We start from the raw sequence: 22,867 nt of genomic DNA, 5'->3' as shown, positions 1-22,867 counted from the left end.
TATAAGGACATCATTCGTAAATATAGCTCAACATGCAGACTTCTTATACGTTCAGGTATTTCACATCCAATTTTTTATGGAAATATTCTTTATAAAGCACAAAGGTGTCAGTATTCACCTCAAAAACTAACAAAACCTTTGAATAGACTTATTAAGAAGGGATATAGTTACGATACTGTTGTCAGGTCATTAAAGATTGCATATTTTGGCGTTAATATTGATTCACTTATAGGGTCTTTGCATCGGAACTAAACACATTTATTCAAAAACCAGTTGTTGGCATGACACGGGTTATGTTCTTCTCATATATGTTATGATGGTATGATACTAAACCCCTAACGGGAAGGATTGTGCCTGATGTTCATATGATGAAATCATAATCTGTCAGTCAGTTTAATTGAAGTCTGGAGCTGGCATGTCAGTTAACTGCTAGTAGTCTGTTGTTATTTATGTATTATTGTCATTTTGTTTATTTTCTTTGGTTACATCTTCTGACATCAGACTCGGACTTCTCTTGAACTGAATTTTAATGTGCGTATTGTTTTGCGTTTACTTTTCTACATTGGCTAGAGGTATAGGGGGAGGGTTGAGATCTCACAAACATGTTTAACCCCGCCGCATTTTTGCGTCTGTCCCAAGTCAGGAGCCTCTGGCCTTTGTTAGTCTTGTATTATTTTAATTTTAGTTTCTTGTGTACAATTTGGAAATTAGTATGGCGTTCATTATCACTGAACTAGTATATATTTGTTTAGGGGCCAGTTGAAGGACGCCTCCGGGTGCGGGAATTTCTCGCTACATTGAAGACCTGTTGGTGACCTTCTGCTGTTGTTTTTTTCTATGGTCGGGTTGTTGTCTCTTTGGCACATTCCCCATTTCCATTCTCAATTTTATGACATAACATATATAAAGGTTTGGGATGAACACGGATGCGGCAACTTTCATTTTTGACAAAAATGAATGAGAGAGCATCTTGGTCAATGATTTCAATTTTTGTTCAAATATTTTGATGATATTGATTTTCACTCATTCAATAGCATAAATATATATAACCCACATTTGAAGTTGATTTAATATTGTTTCATTTTTCTTTATAGGTACATATAGTGTTAGTGAAAGTTATGAACTAAAATCACCACAATATGAATTACACAAGATTTCTCAACAGACTCAGTCTGGCTAGAAAGCCATCACCTATTCGTATATTGAGTAAGTACATGAATGGTATTTTGTGGGACAAATAAATACTGCTGATGAAACATAATTGATGTTTTAAGGTTTGTGTATAATAAATTATTATGTTTAGGAAAATGATGGTTGTGTCTCTGGTAACAAGGGAAAAAAGTGCAGTTAGTAGATAAGATTTGTTTATTTTTTTTTATTATATCTTTAAAATGTTTAGGGTTTATAATCGTTGTTGATCAAGGCTTATTTGAAATGAGTTTAAAAAAAAAGTACTAGTAATAAAGTAAACATCCTTATTGTGAGATGTTAACCAGATAACAAAAACTATAAACATATTTTTTTCCACAACTTTTCTCAGATTATTTACAATGTCTTTACACAAAATGCATTTGATATTTACTGAATTATTGACTGATGTAAAAGTCTGGAAAACATGTCCTATTTATAAGTTGAAATTATAATTTGATAAGCTTTCAAATAACTGTAATTATATTCTAATTCGCCAGCTCAAACGAATATAAATTATTTAATAAATAAAACAACACATATATAGGATAAGTGTGCCTACAGCTGTAGCAGCCTTTAATATTAACTTTACATTCAATATAATTCTCAAACTAAAGTCCTTCACTATAATTCAGGCACACTACCAATCCAATCATACAATAGCACAGTAATATACAGTTACACAATCAAAAACTATCTACAAAAGAGGAAAAATTCATATTAATATAATGTAATATTTGATGCATATACTCCCATTAACGATAACCATCTCATAAAAGGGTGGGTGGGTGGGTAAACATAATAACGAATGCTGCTACTTTGAACTATAGGCAAACTTCGAATAACTTTATTTTCTCAAACTAACCCCTTAAGTAATACTTAATCATGCTTTTCACGGAAATCATGAGGGCATATACCCGTAAAACCGGCACTACAAGTATATGCCATCGAATCAAATTGAACGTAAACACACACCATGTGCTTGATATAAACACACACACGTGTTTATAGTAAACAATCACTTGACCGTTACAACGTCATGTGACCAATAACTTTAATAAATATATGTACTCTCAGATCTATACTTTGTGGCATTTGTTATTTTGTTTACTGTTTTTGTGCTAAGTTCCAATCCCATGAGTAAAGCCCTTTTCAAATGATTTTTACAGTTTATTTTATTGTTGTGCTACTATTTTGAATTTTCCTTGAAGTATTTTGGGTAATTTATTTTATTTGACTTTTTACACCATGGTTCTAGGTAAGGTGGAGGACTTCCGTTAATATTTCATCCCTGCAAAATTTTCTAAAAAATGATGGTTGAAATGAAAAATAAAATAAAATGTAATTGAAAACTAATTTTTATTTTTAAGCTTAATCTATAAACATGATAAAGGTTATAGAAAAAAATCTTAAAATACCAAATTCTATATGCTGTGGTAGGTTATGAATAATAGATATATTTTCATGCATTTAACTCTTTGTTTATACTCATTTAAAGGACATCACCCTTATATTACTTGTAAGATTTAGTAGATAAATATAACTTTTTTTATCAACATTGAAAATACATTTCAGCTGCCATTTTAAATGAGAGTTCAGCTGAGATGATTTCAATGGCAGGAGGAATGCCCAATACACAGACTTTCCCAATAATGGAGGCTTCTTTCAAACTGAGGTATGACTATATATATATAAGAACAATATATGAGTTTGCTGTTAACTACAAATGTCAGATGAAAAGTGACAAACTGTCTCTGGCTCCGTCCGTTCGTCCGTCCATTCGTCTGTGCGTCCGTTCAGGTTAAAGTTTTTGGTCAAGGTAGTTTTTGATGAAGTTGAAGTCCAATCAACATGAAACTTAGTACACTTGTTGCTTATGATATGATCTTTCTAATTTTAAAGCCAAATTAGACTTTGACCCCAATTATACGGTCCACTGAACATAGAAAATGAAAGTGGGAGTTTCAGGTTAAAGTTTTTGGTCAAGGTAGTTTTTGATGAAATTGAAGTCCAATCAACTTGAAACTTAGTACAGATGTTCTCTATAGTATAATCTTTCTAATTTTAATGCCAAATTAGATTATTACCCAATTTCACAGTCCATGGAACATGGAAAAGGATAATGCGAGTGGGGCATCCATGTACTTTGGACACATTCTTGTTTTTAAAATATTGATTTTGATCACAAGGTGAAAAACCTTTACATCATTTATTAGTGGGTGATTAAAAAAAAACATACCGTTTTTATTCAATTATTAAAATTTGTTGAGTTTAAAAAGTATTAGTGTTCAACATACTTTATACAATGTTGTACAACTTGTTAATGTAGAGATTGCAAATAAACAAGAAATAAGCTATCAATTTGCATTTTAGGGATGGTACTGTGTTAGAGCTTGACCAGAAAATTATGAATAAAGGATTACAGTATGCTCCTACACCAGGGTTTGTATTTAGAAGAGAAAATTATGTAGTGAAATAAAAAGCAATTTTGAAAAACCATGCTAAAGAAATGCATCTGTTTGGCAGTGCAGAATGTATGAATATGTATGAATGTGAAGCCATGTCAGTCAGGATGTGGATGTTGTGATGTTGGGTGTTTGTTGCCCATTCATGAATATTCATGACATGTAACCATTTGTATGCACTTAAAATTTGTGTGGTCATGTTTCTGAAAATGACTCTTGCTATAGAAAGTTCTATGCTATGTTTATTCATGCATAATATAATGAGCATTTGTATTTGTCATTCTGATTATTATAATTTGTTGTATATGATATGTAAGACAAAGTTTTAAAGGTTATAGTGAGTAGCAAACCTACATTGGGTCTTTGTTAACTTTGTAAAGACCATAGATTACAATCACTTTATTTTCGGACAAAATAGCAATGGAGATTTTTGCATAGTTAACATGTAAAAATTTATGATAAGGTCAGTTTAAGGACAAAAAAAAACCAAACACAATGAAAATAATTGTAATAATGACTTAGAGTGCTTCACCTTTTTTTATTTTTTTTATTTTTTTACAGTCTGCCAGATTTGGTCACATGGATAGAAGGCTTACAGTCTAGGGTGCATAACCCGCCAACTTATAATGACAAGAGCCATCCAGGTAAAATGGAATGCTTGGTAACTTGTGGGAGTCAGGATGGCTTATGTAAGGTAATGAATCATCATTGATTTACTGTAAATTCAGAAATTATAGCAATGTTTATTATTAAGGGAGCTGGCTCCTCAGTTTCAAAGTAATTAACTTTTCAAAACACTAGCATAAGTTGATAGGGGATTAATAAAGGAATCAAAAGATCTAAAAAAAATATATAGGTCACCGTGCTTGTTTTCGAAATATTAGCCATTTAAATTTTGGCGGGAAAATGTTCTCTCTTGACTTTTCATAGCTTTATCATTGACAAGTTTAAGTCCTCAAAAACTATTAAAAAGTAATTAAAATTTTATAAGACTTTAACAGACAGCTTATCATTATACATGTAAAAGAATTATAAAAAGAAAAATGGGGGTCACCAGGCAAATTTTGTTGAGGCATTCAAATGGATAAAACCAGAGGATTTGTAAAATTTGATCAACATTCCAAAACATGACAAGTGAGCTTCCTTAATGTGAAAAATGCGATAGTATCAGGTTTGCAATAATGAGAACTAACATTTATAATTTTGGTAGTGATTTTTCCCTCATAAAGTTTTTGTAATCACACTATTTATAGAATAACAAATCAAGGATATCAAATAAAGAATAAAGAATTATATTCAACAAGTAACTGAACAACATATTATAAGGAATATATTACAGTCATATTAATCTTTTTCAGATCAGACTTATTAAACATATGGAGTTGTCTTTCTTTAACTGTTTTATGTATGATCATTGATACATCTATGGTATGATGTTCTGTGCATTTATGCCAATATATATGGATCATTTAAAAAAAAATAATCTTCTATTCACAGGCATTTGAAGCTTTAGTTTCTGAAGGAGATAATGTTTTATTGGAACATCCCACATACTCTGGTACTTTGGCTATAGTAAGTAGTATAAATTAATTAATTTGTTTTATTTAAGATTTTTGAAACTGAAAGTCATGATAGTTCCTTAGTATATATGTTGAAGAATTGAATAAAGATAAAAAAAAAGAAAAAAAAAAGAAGAAAGTTTAATCAGTTTAAAATGTTTTGGATGTTCAAATGTTTCAAACAGTCAAGAATAGATATAGGAAGATGTGGTGTGAGTGCCAATGAGACAACTCTCCATCCAAATAACAATTTATAACAGTAAACCGTTATAGGTCAATGTACGGCCTTCATCATGGAGCCTTGGCTCACATCGAATAATAAGCTTAATACTAATTAATGAATGGCTATTATCTATTTTGAATTTATTGAACCATAAAACTAATTTTTGACCTTTCATATTGAATAATCCGTGAAGCCGATTATGTAAAATGTGAAGAGTCAAAAATTAGTTTTATGGTTCAATAAAATCAAAATAAATTATTGCCATTCATTATAAATAAATTTGTATCAAAACTAAGGCTCAAAGAACTTTTTATATTATTTATATTAACAATAACAATGTACACACATGTTGGCGTATGAATACACAACGTCAAAGTGGGCGTGTCGCCATCAAAATTGACAACATTGAAAATAAAACTAATAATTTTAACCAATCAGAAGACAGTAAAAACACAAAATTTATATATTAATGGTTGTTTCACACATCTTTTTTCTGAGATATTGTATTTTTATTTCCTTTACAAATGTATTAAAAAAAAGGGAAAAAATTGCCTAATTTTAAATCCACAAGAGATCAAATAAAACAGAAATTAACAACTATAGGTCACCGTACAGCCTTCCACAATGAGCAAAGCCCATACTGCAAAGTCAGCTATAAAAGGCCCGAAATGACAATGAAAAACAATTCAAAGAGAAAACTAAAAGCCTAATTTATGTACAAAAAAAATATTTTCTTTGCTTGAAAAATTATAATATATATGAAATTTCTCATTAGGAATTTAAAAAAAATAACCTGTGATTTGAATATCAATATCAGTGCATGTAGTAGTCAATAAATCTATAATTTCATAGTTAAAATGTCTAACATCTTTAAAAACCAGATTTCGGATTTCCTCTTGATATTTGATTTTATATTTACTAGGTTGGACCTATGGCAGCTAACCTTATACCAGTAAACTCAGATAGTCAGGGGTTAGATCCTAGTCATTTAAGAAAGACATTGTCAAGATGGAGTCCATCTGATTTTTCAAGATCAGGCAGTGGTGCTCCAAAAATTTTATATTGTATCCCTAATGGGGGAAACCCCACTGGAACTAGTCTAAACTTAGAAAGAAAGAAAGAGATATACAAGATTGCCCAGGAATATGATTTATTGATATTAGAGGATGATCCATATTTTTATATACAGTTCACAAAGGTACATTTAATAACACAATTACTTTAGAGCTTATAGTTATGTTAATATCAGGTAAAAAATTACTCCAAATTTAACTTATTTGAAAAGTTTGAAGCTGAATGCATCTTTCTATGATAAACCATTAACAAGGAAGAAAAAGCTATGTTCAGTGATAAGTAAAGGATTAAATTTTAGCATACAAGCAGACAATTTTATACACATGACATACTGATTTGTCTTTAATATATTATAGACAAGTAGAAGTGACGATTTTCATCATGTGGTTTTGAAAATATATTATACCATGTGATGTCTTTTCAAATATATTCTGATCTTGTACTTAATGAGGAAGTTTTAAAATGTCAAATAAGGAAGAAAAATAATGCTGAAAGAAAGAGCATCTTAATTTTTTTTTATTATTTTTATTTCAAAAGTTTACATGAGAAAAATTCTCTTAATCTTTAATGCCGTAAAATATTTCCAATAGTTGCTATTTTAATTTCATAATGTAAAATTGATAAATAGATGTATAAAATCTTTAAAGATATATTCAACTTACAAAAACACAAGAAGGATTGATAGTTTTCACTGAACTGCAAAAATCCTTTTTAAATATCAAGTTTTATTGCCTAATGTTTTCCATTGCAATACGTTTTTCGTACATAGTGTCTGATAAATCAGGCTCTGATTGAATCTCTTTTTTTGAATACTGAATTAGCAGTTAAACTATTAAACATTAGTTGAAAGGCCATACAATTTTGCTATTTCATTTTCATTTGTAGCCTTATATACCTAGTCTGTTATCCATGGATGTAGATGGCAGAGTTTTACGTTTTGATTCAATGTCAAAATTGTTGTCTTCAGGGTAAGATAATCTAATATTTAAATGAATGCCAGAAAAATCTTCAGTTTTTTCTCTTGAAAAAAGCTCAACAAGCCAATGAAAGCTAAGTATCTAAACAGTTTTAAGATTGACTCATTGACACACAGCACTGATGTTATTCTCTGAACTCTTTAAGACCAGATGAGCCTTTAGGTTTCCCAATGTCTAGAGCAAAGAATACTAAAAATCTTTCCCCAAAAAATAACCTTTGATAACTGAGGTATCTTGCTTTGCTAACACACATAAACATCACTTCAAGATTTTAGTTTTTATGAAAATATTTAGATTTAATGAGGTCCAACTATTGTATGGTTATACACTGCTAGGGACATATCCATGTCTGGTGTATATCATAAACAATGCCAATATTTGAAAGATGATTTATTTGTGTAAAATTTTCATGATTTAAAATTCTGTATTAAAGATGCATAACTTTTATTTGGGTTATATTTTTTCAATGCTATGATGCAAATAACTTGAATAACATAAACTAACAATTAAATTTGAACCATTTGCATTTTATAACCAGGAAACAGTAATTTCTTATTTATGGTTTGAAGAAAATCTCTATTACTTGAAATACACTTAAAAATAATGTCTGTATTTATAGGTCTTATAAAAATGAGCTATTCATGGATCAGTTCCTAGTCTAGCTTTATATAAAATGATACTCTTGACATTTATAAATATATATATGTGTAATTTTTTTCTTCAAAATAGGGTAAAATGTGGTAAAGAAACTATATCATGGTAGTACTTTTTCAAATGTTAATTCGTTACTTCATTATTTCAATGGTTTTTGTTGTTTTATTTTAATTTTTAGTTTTGATGTTTGAAATAGAAACTTTGTTGTCTCACCTGGCCTGTGACGCAATTCAAAGTAATGTGAGACATATGACTGTTAAACAGAAGTGCAGTATAATAGCTATGCTTTTACTTTTAACTTCTTGTATATAATAAAAGTAAAGTCTTTTTAATGTCATTTGTTCTATACATATTTTAAAATTTACCTTCAAAAGGAAGTCTCAAAGCTGAAAGTTAGGAAAGCCATAAAACATAGATAAGCTTTATAACCAAATAAATCCTAAAAGTAGGTCAAGTTTGCAACCTTTTTCTTGTTTTTTTCTTTTCTTTTAAGTTTGAAATGATATAATTTAAATGTATCATCTGATAATTTATAAGAATATTGGAACAAATCATTATTAGAGCTGAAATATGGACTTTTGCATAGCTATAAATACATCAGTTTTATTTATCAAATGTATGCTATAAAAGAGTATTTAGGGATTCACTCTCTCCAGGAACATTAAAGGCAAAGAATTGGGGAAAACCAATTATCACTGTGCTTAAACGGCTGTGGGTAACTTAAGTTACCCACAGCCCAAGATGGAGCCGCCTTGCGTCGGTTAGGGACTTCTCTTCTATAAAATAACAATACCATGGATGCATCAATTAAACCGCTGTATTAAAAAGCTGTATAAATCGTTCAGGGAAACCCCTAAACTTAACAGGTGATTAAATTCTACAAAATAAACGAGCACAGCACGATTTGAAAAAACGCTTAGGCTGTCCGTAACTTAAAAACAACTTGTCCGTAACTTTTTTCATTATACAAATAGGAATTCCGTAACTTTCAAAGAATCGACATACGTGGATGTAATGTTTTACTTATGAAAGAGATTGCATTGAATACATAATCAGAAATAAAGTAGATCTCTAGTATGATATAATTCATTTGAATTAGAATGGAAGACAAAATTGAGAATAATATGAAAAAAATAAGGATAAATCCGTTAAACTCGGGTCTGATTTTTTATAACGTTGGGATACCCAAATCGCCCAGTTCGGAGGGTGGTTTCCTACCATTGCAGATAATCTGTTGAAACATCATTGTTAATTTTTATTTTTGAACAAGTAGATGGAATTGAACTAAACTAAATTACACAATAGTTAAAATTCATTGATATAAAAGGAACAGAGCAATCAACATAGTGCAACAATTAGAAATAGTACTAGTATATGAAAATATAATTAACTAAGACAACAGGGTAATTTAATAGTTTAACAATCCCTGATAACATACAAAGAGAAATTAAAAAAAAACATACTAGGAAACGTATTCAAAAAACATAACACTATAACTTACTGGTGGGATGTTTAAATACCGAGCCGCGTCAAAGAGCATTCGTCAAAATATACTTAAAAGAAACAGAGGTGAAAATAAACAGCAAGCAGATAATTAAACTAAAAAATTTAAAGAGTATGACAAAGCCATGGTGCGAATCGAAAACGTCGATAAGACGCACATCAGTTAATAAAAGTTCAAACCATAACGAGGATCGAGTACCACAAACCCCTCATAAAACCTCTGTGGTGTATGTATGATGCGTTAATAAAATCACATTTGGTGGTGAATGAGTCGTGTAAACGGCCGTGAAGGTTTCAAATATGATGTTAATTGTTTTCTAATTGTTGAAATTATAATTCTAAATCAAAAGTTACCCACATCTGAAAATAAAGTTACGGACAGTCTGCTTAGTTTCGATAAAAAAGTTACGGACGTCTTATGCATTTTTTAAAGTTGGCCTTGTGCTTTAGTGAACTCTATATTAACAAATTTATGGTAATTGTTAGTTATTTCTTTATTCAATAATCCTATAAATGATTACATTCTGCATGAAAAACGTCGCAAAAGGTACATCTTGTATGAATTAAATATCAACGAGTTTAGGGTCCGCCATCTTGGGCTGTGGGTAACTTAAGTTACCCACAGCCGTTTAAGCACAGTGATTATGTATACTTGGTAAATATATAGGGATTTACTGTACAGTAAACCAATGACAAAACAACTCCCAGTCATGGGTAACTTTTGATGATTTCACCTCCTCTTGATAGTTTAAGTAAACAATGATCAATAAATTCATCATGGATACCAGGATTGAAATTTTATATTTTCGGCAGGAGCGTATTTTTAACTATTTTGTCTTCACTGATCAGCGATGCTAGAATAAAAAAATGTTAAAAAGGCCAAATAAAGTACAAAGTTGAAGAGCATTGAGGACTAAAAATTCCTTAAAGTTTTACCAAATACATCTAGGCAAAGGAAGAAAAGCACTATTTTGGATCATGGAAGGTCTACTTTCACACATACATTCTGAACTGAAGTAGGCAAAGGAAGAAAAGCACTATTTTGGATCATGGAAGGTCTACTTTCACACATACATTCTGAACTGAAGTGGTTGAATTGGTGGTCTAACACCTTTAGGCATTGACTTTAAACTTATAAATTGTTAATGATTATTTTTTAAGGGACACAGTCTCACTTTCAGAGTACGTAAGTTAGTATACTGTTGGCCAATGCTTTCATTGTACTATGTTTTCCCTTATTGTACTGTATTCATTATGTTCATCATTTCATTTTTCTAGGTGAACAGATAGTCATAAGGGACTGCTTTGAAATTTCAATGTTTGCTATCTAATTCTACACCCAACCCAGACATATATGCATCATTTTCCAAAAATGTTGAATTTTAATACACCTACAAATGTATGACAAAATTTTCATTTTAAACATGTTAGTCATAAGAAACCTCAAATTAAAAAAAAATATGCATATGTTTTTTATAACTAAATGGATAGTTTTCATTATACAACTTATGTACATATACTTTTTTTCTGAGGAGAATTCTTTAATTTGTCCACATTTAGAAGAAGTTTGCTTATTTTTAATTGCTTGCTTCCAGGAAGCAATTCGCCGACATATTTTCCGTATTCATAGTGACCCGAGCGTAACCCTCCTCGTAAAAATCCGGTGAACGCAATACGCATGGATCTGTCATTGAAAAAAACAAATATCTGATTATACATGTTAAACACGTGCTCAATACCCATGCTTTTTGTGATTTGTTTACTATAAGGTGACAATCGGTAAAACTCGGCTTCAAAACACGGCATTTAATGAGCAGCCATATTTGTTAAATCATAACAAACAGAAAGAAAAAAAATTGACGATTATATGATATATTTGCGAAAATAATGATAAAATCGTGCACAGAAGACTTAGTTTATGATATATACATGCATTGGTTCAAGAATTAGATAAACATTATTTTTCACCACTCACTCGTTTCATATGACTTTAAATGAAAAATACAGTTGTAAGTGTTTAAACGAAAGTTTGTAGGATTTTTGTGTCTTTAAATCAATAAGAAACACAATTTAGATCTATATTGGTCATATTTTTGTGTAATTCATGTCCATACAGTGTTAGGGTAACATATTTCAAACTATTTTTCCTTTTCTCTGATTGCCTTGAAATCTGAAAAATGAACTGTAAAGTTATAATAATGAAAAATCACAGTTTCTTTATTATTCTATGTAACATTTTTTCTTCAAATTAAAATCAGTTAGTGTACTTGAAATGCTGTCTATCCTGTTATCAATACATGTACTAGAACAGCTTATAAAATTACTTTTCCCTATGAATATGGAACTATTCAAAGCAGCCATAAAATTGTAGCTTTATCTTCACAATTTGCTCAAATAAAATGAAATACTTCTATTGGTAACAGGATAGACCTTAGTTTAGTGATATTTCATAAATGCACTTTCCTGTTACCAAAAAAATAAAAGAAGACAAAACCAAAACAATAGGTGAGGGAAAAGCTTGATGTTAGGTTTATAAGAAAGAGAAAAAATTCTGTACAGTATGAATTGCTATCTTAGACTGGTGGTTGTAATTTTTAAAACATTTGAAAATCAAATATTTTTCAATATATTTTGGTACATACAACATGGACAATTGACATACTATCGAAGTAAACAATATGCAGAAAGAAAATATATAGTTTTTTTTTTCTTCAAAAACCTAACTGGTCATGAAAAACAAGCATGAATTTTGTTGAGACCTAGATTGCATTATTTATATGTTGTTCAAAAAGTATTATTTGTTTTGATTTGCTTATAAAAAGGATAGTCTAAACTAGTAAATTTGAAAGATTCAACATTTTTTTTTAAATGACCCATATATATGTCAACAGTTATCTTTTGAAATTTTTTTAGTTTGAGCACGGTCATAAAACTTTCGAGCATGATTTTTGTACTTAGACTCGAAAATCAACCAATCAAATTGCTGGATTTCATGTTTCTAGCATGATTTTTGTGCTCCGAGCACTGAGCAAACTTATATGCCCTCAAGGCCTGATGAAAGTCCATAGAGAGGAGCACTTTTGATTGACCTAGTTAAGGAAGTGCTAATATCTTTTTGATGCTTCTTTACTGTTAAAAAATTGTTGAACTAAAATAGCTATTTGCATTGGCAACTTCTAATATACCCCAACAGTTACAGTATACCATCTTTTTAAAAAATATTCAAGTTTGATCATTTGTAAGGGTACAGTACCAATTTTTTTGCTATTTATTCTCTGAAGGTGAGTTGTCCACCTAGGCCTACAGGTTTTTTCCCTACCAATTAAACTAATTGACAAAAGATTAGGAAAAAGAATATTAATTCAAAACATAATATATATATATGATGCCAATGTTACAAAATAATTTTGCTCTGATTATTTCAGGATGAGAATTGGAGTATTAACTGGTCCAAAACCAATTGTGGATAGAGTTAATTTACATATGCAGTGTTCAGTGATGCATGCTAGTGGTTTGTCAAAGGTACATACATTGTACATCAAAGTTTGATTAAAATACAAATTCTATATCCACACTGTGTTAACACTGATCTGACAAGCACTATTTTACAATCAGATTTGACTGAGACTACTACAACGTGTGTTAGTCAATCTGATTAAGATACAGGAGGAGACTGTTTTCACAAAAAAAGTTACGACTTAGATTGATCTTAAGTATACTGAATTGGTCATCACTTACGATCAATCTTAAGTCTTAAGTATTTTTGTGAAACTGACTATAGATCCTGTGTCAAAGCTTTACTTATAAGGAACTGAAAACTCTCTATCCCGCTTCCTGTTTTAAAGAACAAATTCGGATCTTTTGTATTTTGTCGAACTAAAACTTGTCCTCAAAAATTAGATGGCTGAAATTTCATTGCTAACTATACCTGAACAGAAGGCAGACATAGAGCCATTCATTTTTAAGAGGGGGGGTCCACCACATGCAATTTATATTAAAATTGAGGCGGGGGAAGTCCAAACCATATGCCCTGATACCATCCTTTTCCTTATACAAAAAACATCAATAGATTTTAGAACAGTACATTCAATGGGTATTGATGGATATTAACTGTGTCAAATGAAAGATATTTTTGGCATCTGTTTGTAACTTAAACAGTGTATTTATCGTGACAAAATATAGGTCATCCCTTTTCTTTAAAAAAAGTTTGTAGTTAAAAGCCTGAAAATTTGTCTGAGGCGTAATAAGCATCCATTATCCATATCATAATTCATAAAAAGAATGATTATTTTGAAAGTAAAAATATACAAACTTACAATAGAAAAGTCATGAACTCTTGCTCTCATTGGCAAACTTCAAAATCTTCCTATTTTGTTTACTTTTAGATTTATCTTTAATGACAGCAAAATGATTGCACTTTATTTTAAAAAAATTTCCCCAAATCTTTCATTATAAGATAAGTTCTGTTTCATGTTCATTTTTTAACCACAGAAGCCCAATTTAAATATATTTTCTTGAAATTAATTTGTTTAAAATCTATAATTACACAACCATTAACCGGTAATTACTTTTGAAATTTTAAATCATGTCTGCAGCCATTAGTCAGCAATCATTAATTGTACAGCAATACTATTTAGTATGCAGTATGCAGACTGATCATTGCCATAAGATACAAGTCAAATGTCCCCTTATTCCATTTTTCAAATGCATTTTTACAGTTTTATTTAATTGTTTTCCTTTATGACACAAATTCCGACCAAGGGAAAAAAGTTACATACAATCTTATTAATTGGTGTAAGGATACTATCATGCCTCTTGTGGACTATTGTGGGTACAATTTATTATAATCTAACTCTAAATAAGTAAACAACAGCTTTGCAGTTTGATGTTTACTAGATACTAACCAAAGATTAAATTTCAAAAACGTAAACCTCAGAGTGAATATTTGTGGACACGGCCGCCGCTGCCAACGGAATGTAGGATCTCTATGCCTTGCTTTTTCAACAAAAGTCGAAGGCTTGACAAAAAGAAGATGTGGTATGATTGCCAATGAGACAACTCTCCACAAGAGACCAAAAGACACAGAAATTAACAACTATAGGTCACTGTAAGGCCTTCAACAATAAGCAAAGCCTATACGCCATAGTCAACTGTCTGGAGACGTGTGTCTGACTCATAACTGACCAATTCTTGCTCAAACCCCTAAATGTGTGTTTTTAGCAGAGATGCAGCAAATACAAAAATCTAATTTTCAATTCTTTGTATTCACCTAGACGGTAAACTAAGCCAACTTCACCTTGAGTAAGACACTATGACCAGAAAGGTCATTATATGTAACGGTAACCTTTGTATCTTTGTTAACAGTTTCAGTTTGTTACCAAGTTGTTAATAGGCAATCTATCCCTATAGCTATTTCACACCTTTATCATTTCAATCACACTATATGATTATGGACAGGCTGACCGTTATGATTTACAAATCATCAATGGATTTGAAAGGTTACAAGTACACAAAATGTCATCCTCACTAACCTTTCAGATTTAAAAAAAAACATCAATAGATTGAAAGGTTATCAGTACACAGAATGTCATCCTCACTAACCTTTTCAGGCTGAAAAAAATCATCAATGGATTCGAAAAGTTCAAAGTACACAAAATGTCAGCCTCACCAACCTTTCAGACTTAAAAACATCAATGGCTTTGAAAGGTAATAAAATGTCAGCTGCTACTTGAATAATAATTTTAACTTTTTTTATTGTCATCATTGTCTACCACCCGTTGACTGAAGTTTGAAATGCCAAACCCATGTATATGACACATATAACCAAAAAGATTTGTTTATTCAGAAAAGATTTTCTTAAAATAATATTGTTTTAATTTTAGGCTCTGTTTTCACAAGATATGAATCATGATCACAATAATATTATGTTTTTCTTTAAAAATAATCTGTATTTTTCAAAAATTATATCATGACATTCTGCCATTTGAAAAAATTGATACACAATAGATTTTTCATATTCAACTTTCATCTCCGGATTATATAATTTTTTCGACAGGTTGCCTACTTTATGGTAGGTAATTCTGGTACTCTGTCAAGCAAAGAGCAACTAAAAAAAGGAAAATGAAACTTTCAAACATTGTTTTTTCTTCATATTTTTCATATCTTATTTATTAGATATTTCTTTCAATAAAAATTTAAAGTTATTATACTGAAACTTTGTATTGAATCATTAGGCAACTAATGAATTAGTCCACTTTCTGCTTTTCCACATTTCCTATCATATCTTTATCACAATGCTTTGTCATTTGGTCTCTTGGGGAGAGTTGTCTCATTTGCAATCAAACCACATCTTCTTATTTTTTTATTATTTTATTACCTCACAGTAGAACTGATTCAGATTGTTGAATGACGTAACTTACACCAATTTGCCTTGCCGTAGTTGGGTCAATAGGAGTAACTCCTTCATAGAAAACAACAAGAGACTCACTGGTGTATTAATCTTTGTTGCTTCATATAGAATTGTTAATATGTTATATATAATCTACATTTTATTTTAGGTGTTTCTCATCAAACTGTTTGAACATTGGGGCCATGATGGTTTTCTTGAACATGCTGAAAAAACAGCCACATTTTATGAAACCAAGAGAGATCTTTGTTTAAAATCAGCAGAAAAACATTTGAAAGGTTTGAAATTTTCTTCATTATTTGTAAAATTTATTCCATATTACATTAGAACTGCAACAAGAAACAACCTTTCATACAGAATAGAGTACAACCAACATAAATAACATTTAAGAGAATAAAGAAATAAGGTGATTTGGTATTCTATTCTACCATAAAGTGACCACCTTCAACACATTGAAGATTATGTCACAGGAGGAAACCTACAACAAGACATAGATTGATATATATATATACATTTTTTTTTTAAATATGAAAAATTAAAAAAAAAATGCTTTGTATAATTAAGTAAGATGAGTTAATATTGTTGCTTTGAAATTGTAGATTTGAAAGAGTCTACTGAAATGCAATTTACAATGTTATCCGGTAGTTTGTACCAGTCAGTAATAGTTCTTGGAAAATAGGATTTTTTTCTGTACTGTGTTTTGCAGGATGGAATTTGGAAGCTGTTTGAAATAAGAATGTCTTGTTTGTCTTTTTTGTGGGATTAATTTATCATTTTTAGGTATTGCAACCTTTTTCTGTTCAATTTTATAAAGCATTACCAATCTGGAGTCTTTCTTCTGTCAGAAAGACTGCACCATTCAAGATGTTGTAACATGTTACCAAAGCTTGAGGTGTTCCTGTATTTGTTGGTAACAAAACGTGCAGCCCTCCTTTGAACTTTTTCAATGCTATCTATGTCTTGTTGTAAGTATTGATCCCAAACAGAGCAAGCATACTCTAGTGATGGTCTTACTAGGGACTTATATGCTTGCTCTTTAATGGATGTTGAGCTTATGTTCAGGTTCCTCCTTAGAAAGCCTAGTGTGCTATTAGCTTTCTTGCATATGTTGTTTATATGCACATCCCACTTAAGGCTGACCCCCAGATACTTTGCTGTTGTTCTAATGAATGATTGTGTAATGTGTAGTTAAATGTGATTGGTTTTTTTATTTCTGGTGACTGGAATTACATTACTCTTATCTGGGTGGAATGCCATTTTCCACGTTGTATTCTGCGATGCCAGTTTGTCAAGATCTTTTTGTAATGTGGATGCATCGGAATTTGATTTTATTGCCAAATAAACTATTGTGTTGTCTGTAAATAAACGTACTGTTAATGTTAGACCAGTTGGAATGTCATTAATATAATTCAGGAAGAGACTTTCCCAAAGGAACTCTATTCCAAGTTTTTTTCTTTATGAGACGAAACATAGAGATCATATCTTGGAACCAGTACGTAAACAAAACAAAATATCTATGAAATCACATATATCTCCCCACATGAGGCATGGTTGATGAAGCAGCTGAATTTACAAAGTGCAACCTGAAGAAGTTTTACCCAATTTTTGTATATACGTATTGTACAAGTAATGTCCTTAATAAGGATTTTTCATATAAATATACTCCCATGGATGGCCATCTTGCAAAGACATTATTGCAAACAATATTCCAACTCATTATAAATCAAGTATTTTCTACAACCATGTTAAACCTTTCCACTTGTCCCATTGGCGGGGTTAAGCATATTAGTGGATTCCCAACTCTCTCCCTTACCTTGGACAGTTGCATAACAGTATAACATAAGAACGAACTATAAAAATAGTCTTAACTTATATCAACTTTCAGTTCTAGGATATTATTTTCAATGAATCATCTTTGTAAAAGTAGCACAGTTTTAGCTGTAAAGGGAGTTCCTATTGGAAACTACATTGTCTATATTTCAGAATTGCAACCTCCAGTATTTTTTTAATCAAGTATAGTAAATACTGTGGATTCATTGTTTTCCTGGGTATTAATTTCAAGGCCGTAACTACCCTTGAGGCAATTGCCTCACTAAAATTTCGACACTGATTAATTTTTTTTATACATATATATAAATATAATAGTCAATTGTTGTTCTGTCTCAACCTTAATTTCTAATAATAACTTGTCATCATTCCTTTTAAACTATTCTTCTTGGATATAACTCAGCATCTCAACGGGTGATGTTTCTCGATTACATTAACTTAGTAACGATAATCATCATGGATCTCTGGTTAAAAAAGGCTCTTGCAGAAAAAGGAAAAGCGACACTGAAGGTAAAGAAGGAATAATTCTAGTAAACTAGTTTTTTTTTTGTGAACAGAGTCTGAGTATTGCATATAACTTCATAAAAACAATTCAAAAACGATAAGTAGACTGACAAATCGAGTACTGGTCTTCGGAAGGGGACAGTCCTGTCTGCCTATTCATTTCACGAACTTTAATCTTTCTCTTTACAGATAAATAAAATATAAATAATATGAAACATGCATGCATTAGTTTTTATCCATGTTTCTTTAACCTTAAAAATTGTAAGAATATCCCATATTCCAATTTGATATTATTGAGTAATGGTAGAACCTTTAACACAGGATTTTGTCTTTACTTATTCGGGACTACGGAATTTCGTTTCTTTATATTCGGGGTTTCGGAATCGGACACCCCAACCCCTAAATTTATAGACTCTGGAACTAAAATACCACCAACTATTTCCAGAAATAATTTGAAATTACGGACCTACATGTAAACGTCAAAAAATCCATTCCAATTCCCCTGTACCCATATCATATATATTTATTCTATAGATAGAATCATATACATGTATCTTATCTCATTCTATCCCTAGTTTGTTTACTCTTTGTCAGCATAAAAGCGAGTTTTATATTTTGTAACTGCGACTGTATGAAGGTGCCTACATGAAAGCTTAATTCCCTTTTGCAAACAAAACTGTTACTACCGATGCTTTGTGTTGATGATAATGTGCTACCTTTAGAAACACAGACTGCCCTGAAACGACTGAAAACTTGGTAAAGAGCATGCATGAGTGGCGAGAGATTGTGCGGTCTTGCCATGCTCCATGTTCATCGCTATAAGGATATCAGCAGACCAAATTATGATTCTGAAACTATTTGACTGAACCTGCCATAGAAAAATTTGGCAAACTCTACTGAATCGATGTTTGTTCTATGTTCTGGCAGCAGACTCAAATCAGTGATATTTGGATGCTTATCATCTTACATATAAATTTAAATAAAGTTGTTAAAAATTTGGTGTTATTAAAGTCTTCAAATATGAAAAATTTATATAAAAAGTGTCCAAATTCAAAACATTATCAAACTCTCTAAAAATGCCTAGAAAGCAGGATTTTGCACCATTCATTTCATACGCTCCAAAAAAAATTTTCGCCTTGCTTCGCTCGGCTCAATTGTTTTGCCTCACTAAAATAAGATGCCTAGTTACGGCCTTGAATTTTCGTGCATTGAGAGAAGAATGGTACCCTCATGGATTATTAATTTTGTGGTTCTACCAATCTCTGCATACAAAGCATAGAGAAAATTTGTAATTCGTTGCCTATTTGAATTCATTGTTCACCTCCGCCCACAAAACACATGAAAATTGGTGTCCAACAAATAATAATAATAATGAATCTACAGTAGATTGAAAATGATCTTTTAGGAAGGAGAATAAAAGATAGATTTAGATCGTAGAATGTACATACTCAACACTATAAAGCTTGATAATCTAGTTTTAGTAGGGATGATATATAGTTTTATTTTAAATGTTTATAAAAAAAAAATGTGTTTTTATCTCATTTAGATAATTTGGCTAATACAAATGACAAACTTTAAAGAACTAGTTGAAAGAGTCTGTCACAAATATTATAGGTAGGATTGGTACAAATAATTGTACTTCTATAATGTCAAAAAACAAATTGTTTTTTTTTCTGTTAAACTTCCTGACCTTAAAAATATGATAGACAGGTGGTATTTCCTGTCTCATGGTGTGAACTAAAATTTTATTTTTTTTCATTTTGAAATTAAAAAATATGTTTTCTATGATAAAGTGAAGGTCAAAAATGATTTTAATGTAGTTTTGCATCAGGGAACTTTTAAGTTAAAGAGTAAAAAATGCTGAATTTTGAAATTTGATACACACTGATGTAAACAAACAACCTGTTAGAAATAACATGTTTTAATTTTAAAGTGTCCATGCAGAGATTTGATAAAAGTACAGTGAAACCTTTTCTAAGAGACCACTTGAGGGTGAGCAAAAAAGAAAAGTTCTCATTAGATGATTGCCCTTTCAATGCAGGTTCAATCTATATGAAATGCACATGACGATGATGTGTAGCAGAGGGACCTAAAATAAGTAGTCTTGTAACACAGATTTTTGCTTAATACAGGTGGTCTTTTTTGCAAATTCGACTGTTTGTATATGAAAAAAAATGAATAATAAAAGTGTATGTTTCAGGTCTTGCAGAATGGTCAGTGCCAACTGGTGGCATGTTTTTGTGGTTGAAGCTGAATGTGAAAGACACTAAGAAAATGATTGAAGTTAAAGCTAGGGCAAATAATGTCCTGTTTGTTCCTGGAAGTGCTTTTATGATTGACCAATCACAACCATGTTCACATATCAGAGCTTCCTACTCTACGGCAACACCAGAAGAGATGGATCTGGTAATTTAAAAAACTTTTATTTATTTGGTCAAAACATTGATATCAGATACAGATAAACATATACAGATGTATCAGTCCTGTAAAAAATTGAACCACATAAACACAGTACTAGATATTTTTGATGTTGACTATTTTCATATTACCGACTTTTGACTCTGGTTTTTATTATTTTTCGACAGGTTACCTACGACATCCTGGCAACATAAAGGAGTAACATCAAACATTTAATTGGTACAATTCTTGGGGAAATTACACTGCTTCATATTTTCTTTACACAACAAACTCATCGGAAAATAGTAAAATTTCTCCTCAAATTACACCGATTAAATGTTTGATGTTACTTATTAACATTGCTCTTAATTGTCAGAGCACCAGGATGTCGTAGTTAACCTGTTGAAAAATAATATAAACTAGAGTCAATCTATTGAAGAACAATTTAAGCATCAATCCAATTATGGTGAATTTTTTTTGACAGAAAAACTTTAACATAACATCATTATTAGGAAAGAGTAATTATAATTGTTACATGCAGTGAAATATGTTTTGGTAAATATCATGCATTCTTTTGCCCACCACTTAATTTTGTCAGAGCAAATTCTTTTATTATTACATAAAAATGAAACCACACTTTACCAGAACTACTTCACTTACTTTTCTTTAGTGTGATTGTTGATGTCTTATTTATCTTTTAAACCATTTTTGACTTTTGTGATTTTTCCATAGCAATAAATTGATATTCCTTTTCAACATTTTGTGAGTTATGTTCTTGCACAATATATTGTGGAATGATGTGGAATGGAACATAATTTTAAAAATAGATTGAGCAAAAGTGCATCTTTTCTTTGTTTACACTTGGATATATATATATACATTTAGATATATAAAGTATGTTAATTCAGAATCACCTCTGCCTTACAAGGGAATGGAACCATCTTGGAACTAATATTTTAAATAGTGTATAACTAAGCACCTATGGTTTCATATTTTGATAAAATTGACGGTTTGGTGTTTTCTCCAGGAAAACATATGGACTTTATTTTATATCCATTATGATATTATCAACAACAATATATTAAATTTATCAAATCAGATGCATTTTATATTTGCTATCCTTTAGATGATACTTAGACACTGAGATTGGACAAGTGGTCAACCTTTATTGATGTGTCATAAATAAAATTTATTTTGTGTGGTCCAAGTAAAAATAAGTTGTTAACATATCATACATTAAATTGGTTGAACCCATAACCTGTTAGTTGGTGAACCCTTTGCAAGACCCCTTCCTGTCATGTAAAATTTTGATAAATTGGGGAGTGGTTATTTTTTATCCCACACTATTTATATCTCTTATGACTTTTATTCCTTATGGAAACATGTATTGTTTTACTCTTTGTCAAAATACCATGCGAAGTTTAAATTGACTGCAATGTTCATTTTCTAATCATACTTTTAGAAATGCATTTGAAATCACACAACAAAAAAATTCTGCAGAACATAGTTTGTACAAGTGAAAATGATGAAAAACTTTACATTACATTTATATTTCATTACATTTACATTACATTTACATTACATTTACATTTACATTACATTTACATTACATTTACATTACATTTACATTACATTTACTTTACTTTACATTTACATTACATTTACATTACATTTACATTACATTTACATTACATTTACATTACATTTACATTTGCATTTACATTTCATTAACATTACATTAACATTACATTACATTTACATTACATTTACATTACATTTACATTACATTTAAATTATGTCACTTTGATATTTTATATAGGCATTTAAAAGACTGGCAGACCTAATAAGAGAAGAAGTGAAAGAATCTGATTGATGTTTCAAATATTCTAGAAGTACATACATATGCTGTTTTATCTAGGTGTTAATTTATGTTTTAAAGTTAAGAGTGAGCAGTAATTTATATTGCATTTTACCAAAGAGGGCGTATTTTTAATATTTGTTTAGAAAGAAGATTACATTGTCATTTATTGTTGTACAATGAATCTCTTTAACATATACAATGTGTTGAAAAATAAATATTAATCATGTAA

The 22,867-nt window shown here is 30.5% G+C and overlaps 1 protein-coding gene across 8 annotated transcripts in view; it reads left to right on the top strand.

The window, feature by feature from the left end:
* LOC139526213 (kynurenine/alpha-aminoadipate aminotransferase, mitochondrial-like) overlaps positions 1–22,867 on the top strand; it is a 25,397-nt gene extending 2,530 nt beyond the window's left edge. For 4 of the 8 annotated variants that reach the window (XM_071321342.1, XM_071321346.1, XM_071321354.1 and 1 more), the window contains exons 2-13: positions 1,095–1,206; positions 2,764–2,863; positions 3,562–3,630; positions 4,215–4,347; positions 5,151–5,225; positions 6,358–6,633; positions 7,395–7,477; positions 8,216–8,245; positions 13,069–13,165; positions 16,201–16,327; positions 20,581–20,786; positions 22,597–22,867. In XM_071321342.1, the coding sequence (XP_071177443.1) occupies positions 1,140–1,206; positions 2,764–2,863; positions 3,562–3,630; positions 4,215–4,347; positions 5,151–5,225; positions 6,358–6,633; positions 7,395–7,477; positions 8,216–8,245; positions 13,069–13,165; positions 16,201–16,327; positions 20,581–20,786; positions 22,597–22,650 (1,317 nt within the window). In that variant the 5' untranslated portion in view covers positions 1,095–1,139 and the 3' untranslated portion in view covers positions 22,651–22,867. Of the gene's footprint in view, positions 1–1,094; positions 1,207–2,763; positions 2,864–3,561; positions 3,631–4,214; positions 4,348–5,150; positions 5,226–6,357; positions 6,634–7,394; positions 7,478–8,215; positions 8,246–10,804; positions 10,826–13,068; positions 13,166–16,200; positions 16,328–20,580; positions 20,787–22,596 lie in introns of all 8 variants that reach the window. The other 4 variants (XM_071321374.1, XM_071321379.1, XM_071321387.1 and 1 more) reach the window with 2 other exon arrangements.

Source organism: Mytilus edulis, chromosome 1 (assembly GCF_963676685.1).
Source record: "Mytilus edulis chromosome 1, xbMytEdul2.2, whole genome shotgun sequence".
Classification (NCBI taxonomy): Eukaryota; Metazoa; Mollusca; class Bivalvia; order Mytilida; family Mytilidae; genus Mytilus; species Mytilus edulis.
This window is presented reverse-complemented; position numbering and strand designations above follow the sequence as displayed.